General features: G+C 49.9%; 1 protein-coding gene across 1 annotated transcript in view; it reads left to right on the forward strand.

Moving 5' to 3' along the window:
• Positions 1 to 8,125: 8,125 nt before the first annotated feature.
• Positions 8,126 to 10,038, forward strand: part of LOC104525914 (neuropilin-2-like) — a 22,234-nt gene continuing 20,321 nt past the window's right edge. The window contains exon 1 of the mRNA XM_010169194.2: positions 8,126 to 8,219. Within this exon, the coding sequence (XP_010167496.2) occupies positions 8,208 to 8,219 (12 nt within the window). The 5' untranslated portion in view covers positions 8,126 to 8,207. The remainder of the gene's footprint in view (positions 8,220 to 10,038) is intronic.

The raw sequence follows: 10,038 nt of genomic DNA on the forward strand, positions 1-10,038 counted from the left end.
AGTTCAGTGATCAGTGCCAGTGTGGAGAGCTCTCCCTTACAGTGCTGTGCTCAGCCAGGCACCGAAGCACTGTCGGGGTGCAGGCGGGCACCTGGCAGAGGAAGAGGAGGAGGTAACAGCTCCAGGGGGCTGAAGTTGACTTTCCCATGGTGCTGGAGGAAGTCAGTAGCAGACACCAGGCACAGGCTGAGGGATGGTGTGTTGGCATTGCCATGGGATCAGCCTCCTGGCTGGTCAGGCAGGGGTATGCCCTCCCGATGTCTTTGCTGCTGCCTTGTCTGCACAGTGCCAGGCTGCGGAGGGGCCGGCATGCAACAGCCTCACTGCCACACCTCGCTTTGGTCCTGCTCTTAGAAATTAAGAAGAGATAACACAAAAGGAAACGACTACTTGCTTTTTTCCTCCTCGCACAGCTTTTAAAAGCAACTCAAGAAACATGAAAAAGAGGCGATGCCGGCCCCTCGGCAGGGACAGAATCGAAGCATTGTTTGGTTCACACTCCCCCATTCTTCCCCTGCCTTTCCCTCATGCTCCCTCCAGCACTTTGTTTCTACTCAGAAAATTCATCCTCATACTCCAGGGAGCAAGGAATGAAAAGCTCTTGTTCAGGGTGGTCTTTTCTTGTGAATTCCCCACCCCAGGGTGAGCAGTTGGGTGAAGGAGAGCAGCTGTGCTTGATTTAGGGGCAGGGCAAAAGCTAACTGGGAGCTCAGAGCTGCTGGAGCCTGATTTACTCTGATTTAAAGGTGCTGGCCCAGGCTAGATGCTGTGCATGCCCCACAGTAGCAAGGAAATGTGCTGTGCCTTTAAGAACCATGTGGGATGTGTTTCTATTTCTTCTGAAAATGGCAAAACAAAAAATAAAATTAAAAGGGGGGGGAAAAAAAAAAGGAGGAGCTGTGGCTCAGCCTGCATGAGAGAGAGGGGGAAGGAAATGACCATGGTGAAATATCATTGAATCCTTGATTAGAAAAGTCTGCTGAGAGACAGGCCTGAATTCCTTAGATATCTCCCAGTTTCATTTTATGCGCTGCATGCAATTCCTCCTTGTCTTTGGCGCAGAGAACTTCTCAAGACTGACAAGACACCCACTGCTTTCATTCCACTATTTTTATTTCCAAGATACTCTTTCAGGCAGCTCTGCATTTCTTTTTTTAGCCCTGTGTTCCTTGGGCTCTTCACACCATGGATTAGCTCCACGTCCTCTGCTACAGGCTCCCATTACACGTCTGGGGACCCCATTGGTGAACATGGACCTAAAGTGCCCAGCTCAGCAGAAACCCAGCATGGTTCCAGCTGTTACCCTGCCCTTTGCAAGCCTAAAAAATACTGTTGCTCCCTTTTCCATGCCCCCATAAGAGATTGCCAGGATTTTTCCCTCTATGGATTTTCAGATGCTTCCCATCTGTAGAAAGATTCCCTTTAGCTGCACCTAGGAAGCTTCAGGGAGCAACAAGTTCAGGTTTCAATGAGATTTCAACCCCCTCCTGCTGCACGAAATGGCAGTGTGCCATTGGTATCAAGATAGAGGTCTTAAGACCTGAAAAAAAAAAAAATCTAGATTGGTAAGTTAGGCACCTCAACTCTTCACTGTCTTTGAATTTCACCAGGGTCTTGATCCTGAAGGGTGTAAAGGTCCTGGATCATATCCTTAGCTGGTAGGTGCAGTTGCGTTGCTCTCAGTGATGCTACGCTAATAAGCCAGCACTGAACAACTGGAATCAGTGTGTTTTGCCCATATTTTTTTCCTCATCTCTTTTCTTGCAGACATTAAGTAAATACTTTGTGGTCCGAGAAGAGCACTGTGGGGGTCTGCACCTCTACCACACACTGCTGCTCATTTGGGTGAGCACAGTGCCGGGGTCAGAGCCCCAGCAGCGTTGTGGGGCCCGTGTTGTTCAGATGTTGGCAGCTGTACATGCATGCGGAAAAGGAAGCGATTTTACCCTTGCAACTCTCCTGCCCTCATAGCTGTTGGGCTGGGCTGCAAATCCCACCCAGAGCTTCTGTTGTGGGCTGTGGCCTCACTGGCTTTGAGGGTCAGGAATGCTGCTCATTCTGTTGCAGCCACTGCAGGGAAAGGTTTATTTGTTTCAAAGCATTTCCAGCAGAGGAATGTTTGTAGTGCTCTGAAGTTTCGCAAGAGCTTATTTTTTAAGGAAAACAAATGTTGCGCTGTTTTTAAGCTGATGGTGACCCTTTACCATTCCTGTGTTTTTCCCATGGGATCTTTAAAAGGGAAAATTTCATATTTTTCCTGCAATCCATGAGAACTTCTGCCTAAAGGCCTTGATCCTACTCTGTCTAAACCAGTAGAAAGGTTTTCATGGTGTTAATGGAGCAGGGCTGGACTGAACTGGGTCTGCACTTACTCTCACAAGACTTACTCTCAGGGCTTGTGCCTTGGGGACACATTTTGACCTCTCGGGTCAATCCTGTCCCCTTTGAAGTAGGAGAGAGTTTTGCATGTGGGGTGGTGTGAAAGTCAAGCACTTCTGTGCAATAAGTGAGCAGCTGCATGCTGTAGGAAGGAGGCCACGTAACTGGCTCTGTCTCTCTCCGCTCCCCCCGTGTGTGGTGCAGATTGCCTCTCCGCGAAGCTGTACGTGGCTCTCCTGACCCTCCTTTGCACAGTGAGTGCAGCAAACCTTGAAAAGTAATTCATGCCTTGGCTGCCTGCAGCATGGTGGACCTGGGACACCTCGTCACCCAGAGAGGTTTGCTGAGTGTTGGCTGGGCTATGGGAGTGCCCAGCTGTGGCCATCCTCATGCCCATGCTATCTTTCATGAGAGAAAGAGCACAGCCACGGTCTGTCCCTGCATTGCCAGCAACGCTCCCACTTGCTTGGGCTGGGCTGGTGGCAGAGGAGAAGAAACTGGAGCTGTTCCTCTGGAGCTCACCAGTTTCTTCGCTGCTCGCCTGTCTGAGTCCTTAGTCACTTTCTGGACCTAAACACCAGTTACACACACTGCCTACAAAACTGGGCTGGAATGCTCCCTGGAAAGCAAGACACTGTCTCTCAAATTGTAGTGCGTGCATCACTCCGTTGCTTCGCAGCAGTGACTTAGCAGCCTGTGAGTCACAGAGCCCGATTCAGCAAAGCGTGCGTGTGCGTGAGCCAGCCGCAGCGTGCAGCCTGTGCGGTGGAAGCGCTGGCTCGGCGGGTTAGTGCCTTTAATTGTGCGTGCCCAGACGCTGGGCGGGAGTGGATCTGCGCACACCCTTTCATGTAGGGGCATGCAGGGTGCCTGCCAGGCTGGCGGTGGGCACAGCACGGTGGCAAGCAGCTCAGTTAGCATAAATGTCAGGCTCTAATTGGCATTTGGTTTGTCAGGGACTCCGTGCCCTCCCTGTGCTCCCCGGGGGAGGCAGTGGGACTCACTATTGAGGACATGGGGCTTAATTAAGAGAGAGGATGTAATGGTCTGTCCATTAGAAAGGCTCCGGAGGGCAGGTGTAGGGCTTGGTTCTGGGCAGGTGTGGGGTTTTATGCCTTTTCATGGACTGATTTAGAGACTGAAATGGCAAGGACTTGGCACACTAATTAACACATGATCAAAATTGAGGGGATTTTCCAGCAGACACAGTGATCTAGTTAATATAAATATTAGTTTTACGGAGGATTGATTTTCCTTTGTAAATGAAAGTCTGTCATTGAGGACAGGCCTGTCACTGGAATTATGGCAGCAGCCTTTTGAGGTGAATTTGCATGATTTGCCAAAGAAATTAAAAACATAATAACTATCCAATTTCAATCTGCATATTCATGCAGCTGCCATCCCCCTGCTATCAGAGCACTGTGCAGTCATGAGGGGATCTGAGCTGATCTGCCCCCTGGGAAAGGCAAGGGCTGATGCAGCCTCCAGCTCACATGCCCTAGAAGGACAGCAAGATCTGGCCCCACTGGGATGTCTCCCCAGCCCTGACACAGCATGGTGAGGGGTGGCATTTGGGGCTGTGCAGTCAGGGCCCAGAGCAGAGATGTCACCTATAGGATTTGGCAGACAAGAGGTGGCTGCCAGTGGACTATGACACTGCCACTAAAACACACTGTGAAGTGTGCAATGAAAAGAAGTGTAGTGACCTTTGGAGGGATGTAAGTGAAGGCAGTTCAGTGTGGGTCCTCCATAGGAGCAGCAGCTGTAACTCAACCATACCCAGCGAGAGGGAAAATGCAGAGGGAATCTGAAATCTCCGTAAGTGCTTGTGTACATCCTGCCCAACGTGTTTTGCTGGAAAACCTCCAGATGTGCTGCTGAGACCGATGAGGGAAGGTGCTTTTCTTGGGAGAGGGGGTGAGACGTGCAGGACCCAAGCGGAGGCAGGCTGACCTTGCAGAGGGGGCAGCTGCCATGGCTTGTGCTTGCAGCCTGACCTGAACCGTGAGGCTTCATCCCCCACTGCCCCAAATGTCCTCTCAGATGGCTTGCTAGCAGGAGGGGACGGGCACGCCAAGAGGAAACTGCCTTGGCCAGATGGTTTGTTTGCAGGGCCCGGCTGGTGATTTATCCAGGACTCACTGCCATGCACATACAAGCGATTCTGCCATCGTCTGGCTGGGGATGGTTGCACGTTCATGCTCCTCTGGCTCTCCTACATCCAGATGATCCTATAAATCTTCCGTGAGATTTATGCCATAGCATCAGTTGCAAAAACAGCAGTAGGTTAAAAAGCCTGAGCAGGTTTGTCCTGCCTTTTTTGAGCTGACGCTTTGAACTACCAGTGCCAGTTCGGTGAGGGATGTAGCTGCCGTGTTAGCTGGAATAGAGGCTGCAAAGCAAAGTTCTGGGAAAGAGATTAAAATGCATTTCTGATCCTGGAAGAATTGATCAGCTCATTGTTGCAAGACTCCCTTCAAGTGTTTTAGCAGGGGAAATCAGCCTTTCAGGTGCTTTCTGTGCCAAAGGCTTCCATTTACTCTATCAAACAGAGCAACTACTGGAACCACCAGGCTCCCACATGCTGTTCCAACAATTAGCTCCACAGTGCCCTTGTTCAGTCAGTCTCAGCAAATTTGTGGGGCTTTTCAGAAGGTCCAACTAGCCATTAGAGTGATCCAGCCATTTAATCTTCAAATGACACAGAAAGTTGTGTCGGCTTGCACTCCACTCTCCCTTCCAGAAGCTCCTGTTAGCAGGAGCAGGAGCATGTGGTACCCAAACCTACTGCCACTTGCAGGGAAGCAGCTGGGTTCATCACCTAAAGACTGAGCCTCCCTGCAGCCCTTGGGATTGCCAGCAGGTCCTGGAGAGAGCTCTGTGGGCCCCAGCAAGCGCTGGGCAGGGAGCACAGGAGATGCAGGGTTTGGGAGGGCTACCGCGGCTCTGAAAGAACCTGTGTGGGTGGGGGGGGGACATTGCTTTTGGCTGCAATTCAGGCGTTTCTTTGATTTCACAGCCTGATAGGGATGGGAACAAATTGGAGGTCGGTGTCATCCCTACTGGGAAGGATATGACTCAGAGGCACACAGGCTCTTTTGCTGAAGCAGCAGAGGCAATAACACTGGGTACTACCGGCTCCCAGTGAGGGATGCGGATCGTGGGGGGTGTCCAGCTGCACAATTAACATAGTCCCCTGTGGGATTTGAGTGGATCCAAGGGTGGCTCACATCCCTGCACTCAACCAGGCTGCCAAAAGTCAGTCCTGAACTTTGAGGATCTGGATTTGATCCTTCTTGAGCCTGACTGGTGCTTTTATTAAGGATTCGCCTGTGAGACCATTTCAGCTGTGAGATAATTGTATGATCATAGTCTCATATGCTCTTTCACTTTGTTTGTTGTTGCTGCTTTTTTCTTGTTGTTGTTGCTTTTTCCTTTGAAGAGGCTTGTAGTGAATTACAAAAAGAGGATTTTAATTCAGGAAACCTTGATGACTTATTATGCCTTATTACTTCTTAGGCATGGAGTACAGCTTGTTCTTTTTCCTTCCTCCACTTGTTTATCTCCCACATCTCCTCCTCCACCACTACCACTCCAAGGTAAATCACAAGAACACTCCTCCATTAGAGAACGGCATGGTACTTTTTCAAGTGATTCACTCAAGCAGGAGTGGGCAAACATGCTTTCATCTTTTTTTCTGCTACTGTTTGTTGGCATAAAGTGCCAAGTGGCCCAAGTACATTTCATAAGTGCTGGAAAATATTGCAGGCAAAATCTTGCTCTTTCTTGATGTGGCCGGTCAGGGACAGATTTGTCCTTCACGCAGCAAAATCAGTGAAAGTTCATATGGAGTGGATACGCTTTTGCAGTATTTTGATCATACATCCCAGGAGTAGAGTGATGGCAAATCTTTCTGCTCTCTTGTCCTAAATTCATTTTAGAAAGCTGTGTAGCTCATGGTGGTTGGTTTCAACCCAGCTCTCTGGCAGTGACAAACTTGCGGCAGGGCCAGTGGCTGTGCAACCACTGATACGCCTCCCTTGGGCTGGGATGTCACTGGATTGCTGAGCAGCAGCGAGGTCAGCTGCTGTTTTCTGTGTAGGACCTGTCTTTCAATGCTGGGCAACTGCACTGTTAAGTTCAGGTCTCTCTGCTTAAAGTTTTGGAGGTGTTCTGGGTGCTCTTTGCAAACATTTTCAGTGCAGACGCTGCTCTTCTGCCATTGCTGTGGACACTGAAGCTACAGAGGGAGCAGGGCAAGCTGGAGGCAGGCTGCTGCTCAGAGCTTTGCCTGTCAAGTGCAGCAGGCTAAGGTGTGGGGAAAGGAAGTGACAGACCCTTAGGTGTGGTCTTGGGGCAGAGGTAACCCCTCTGGGCTTCAGGAGAGCTCGCACATGCTGGCATGAAGCACCAGTAACGCTTGAGTACTGTGTAGCAGGAGCAAGTGTGTTCATCCCTCTGTTGAATGAAACACAGCCATATCTGTTGTTGGCCTGTCTGTGTCACCTTGTACTGTGGGCATGGCAGTCGGGGCAACCCAAGGGACTCTGTCCTGCCTTGGTCATGATGGGAGGGGGCAGGTAAGGATCAGATGAGCTACACACTTGGCTTTCAGTCTATGCTAAGGGACTTCAGGCATCCAAGCTGTAAATGGGAAACTCCTTGAGGAGGTTTCTCATCAGAGAGAGCTGGAAACCACTGATTCGAGACCAAATCAGCCATACCTGGGGATTTGTATCCAGGGGCTTTTGCTGCTATTGGTATTCAAATCAAGTATCTTCAATTCCAGTCTCAGCCTTTAACTTCTCCTGGGATATCAAACATACCAAATCTCCTCCCTGAGGATTGACAAAAAGCATGGTATAATTTAAAATGTAATATTAAAGCAAGTGAATCTCCTGCTGTATGTATTTCAGCTTCAAGTTTGCAGCTACCCAGTTGTTACCTATGCGTACTTACTGGGACCACGTCCTTCCTCTGTGCTGTGCTTTAGGGGCTGTTTTGCTGTATTACAGAGAAACTGAGAGCCCGGCTTTCATTTTGTTGTGCATATCCTTGAAACAAAATTGTCAGCTATTCTGATTGTGGAGTATAACCGCTGGGGATGAAAAGAGGCAGGATGAACACAGCTTGAGATCCCCATCCCAAGATGAGTTTTCAGCACTGGTAGTTAGAAAAACCCACCTCAGGCTTTTTCAGTGAGCAAGCTCCCAGCAGAATAAACACAACCCTCCCCAGTGTCATTATCGTGGCATTGCTTCTTCTGACAATAATGCTCTTTAACTTCTAATGATATCAATCTTCAGCTTAGTCCTTTCTGGTTTTGCTGCTGGTCTCCTAGCAGACAGTAGTGGCTGGGGGGGGGGGGGTGCTCCTCAATAACCTGCCCAGGCTGCACAGGGTGCAGCAGTGGCATGATGTGCTGTGCACATGGAAGGGTGCCAGTGTGTGACCCCACTCCTGCAGGCATGGGTGTGAGAGCCTGCCCAGCACTGCCAAAGCCACCTGCCAGGAGGTGAGACACTTGTTGCAAGTGGCTGCAGAAAATAATATAATGGTGTTTTCCTCTTTGAACAGATGGCAAGAATTATCTACAGCTGCAGAGCAGCAGAAGGAGGGAAGGCCAGCGAGCCCGGCTCATCAGCCCCACCATCTATCTGCCCCAGAGCGCTGTCTGCATGGTCTTCCAGTACCAGGCGTGGGGCAGCAACGGGGTGATGCTGCGGGTCTGGCGGGAAGCCAGCCAGGAGCACAAGGCACTTTGGGTCATCACAGAGGACCAAGGGGAGGAGTGGAGGGAAGGCCGCATCATCTTGCCAAGCTATGACATGGAGTACCGGGTAAGATGCTCGGGGAAGGTGTGTTGCGCCAGGCAGGCTTCTCCTGCATCTTTATTTCAGTGTTTCAGAGCCAGAGCTCATTCATCATTAGGGAATGTGGCTGTTTTCATTGTGTTTCTCGAGTTACTATAGTAACTAAACGACACTGTTTGTTATTCAGAGAGTGCCTGTCTTCTGCACAGAATTGGGCCTTTGTTCAGCCTGTTGCCTTTTATATTCCTCAAATCTCCCACTTTGCAAATATTTTCCCTTTTTTTTTTTTTCAATTTGTTTTGTTCATTTTTCTCCCCCCAGCTGATGGTCATCAGTCGGACCAGAGGCCAGTGCACAGCTCCCAGGAGCAAACCTAGACCCTGCAGCCAGGAGAAGTGGGAAGCTGGGAGGGGGCATGGCCAGCTCTTCAGAGTGGGCAGCAAACAGCCCTTCTCTGGCCCCAGCTGCAAGTGCTGGCATGAGAGAAGGAAGAGGGAATGTGGGTTCATTTGTGAATCTGCTTCTCCGATACTTTAGAGCAGATCAGAGGGCTGGGTGCTGCACTGTGGGATCAAGGCCCAGTCCCACTGTCAGACCAGTGGAAGAGCAGGGAGGAGCTGGAGGGAGCTGTGCTGCTGCCTGAGCCCCTCTGGCACGGCTGTGCCAGCGCCCCGCAGACAGGCTGCTGCTTCCAGAAGTGCCTTTGGCACGGTTAGCCCTTCCAGGCAGCACAACGTCTGCCAGGGAGCCAGGGCTGCTGTTGTCACTTGTTAATGAGCATCAGTATGGCATCCAGCACCCTCTGAAGCAGAAGAAAACACCCACTTGAGGCCTGAGGCAGCGCTTCCATGACCAGCCTGGCAGGGAGCCCTGCTCTTGCTGGCTCGCAGCCCTGACCGTGACCCAGGGAGCTGCTGCTCTCAGGTCACTGACCCCTCCAAACTGCTGCCTCCTGTGTGGGCCGATGGCTTACTTTTGGGTCCAGCAGCCCTGACACTCTATCCAGTGTGCAGACAGACACTCAGCCCTCCTTGCAGGAGGTCAGGCTGCCCAGCCACCCCAGAGAAAGGGAGCACCTAAAATAAGGAGAGGAAGTTTTTGAAATACATAGCCCTTAGGAAATTATTTGGACCCTCAAGAGTAGTCAGGGAGATAGAAAGCAAAAGCTTTGCACCAGAGCTGCATGACTAGTTTGCATGTATGTGTTTGGCTTTTTAATAAAATACCAGTAAACACAATATGCCTGCAGATAAGAATGATGGGCACTAGCTGACTACTTTGTGCGTTAAAAGTGAATATACCAGCATTAGCTAAATAACAGCATCATTATGTAAATAATGCCAGTCTATCCACTCAGCAGTTCTTAGAGCTAACGACTCTATTTATTTTTGTAAATATATTTTGCCTGTGATTAAGTAGGAATAAATTGACCCTTCTCCTCTAACATTTCAATACTTCTTATGTAATGTTGATGGGAACAGCACTTTATAGTTAATGTAGCTGTGTATTTTGTGTCCTTCCCTTCCTTTTTCTGATTATCACCCAGTTAATACCACAGGCCAAATCTACTGCTGCTGTAAGTCAGCATTATGCCACTTGCATTGTTTGAACAAGGGCCAGACGGTGGCCTGGGATGCTGAACATTGATTCACTGAGTCTTTATTCCATGTAAGAGACATTTAGTTGAACAAATTGTAAACTGAGTGCTACCAGGCTAGGTAACAATCTTTCTGCCAAACCCATCCCTGCAGAGCAGCTTTCCCTGGGGAAGGGGTGGCAGAGGCAGAGCAGGGAAGCAGGATTACTCTCATGTCATTTGCAGGTGTTCAGGGAATGCCAGGAGTAA

The sequence above is a fragment of the Antrostomus carolinensis genome, unplaced genomic scaffold, assembly GCF_000700745.2.
Source record: "Antrostomus carolinensis isolate BGI_N321 unplaced genomic scaffold, ASM70074v2 scaffold45505, whole genome shotgun sequence".
In the NCBI taxonomy this organism is placed as follows: domain Eukaryota; kingdom Metazoa; phylum Chordata; class Aves; order Caprimulgiformes; family Caprimulgidae; genus Antrostomus; species Antrostomus carolinensis.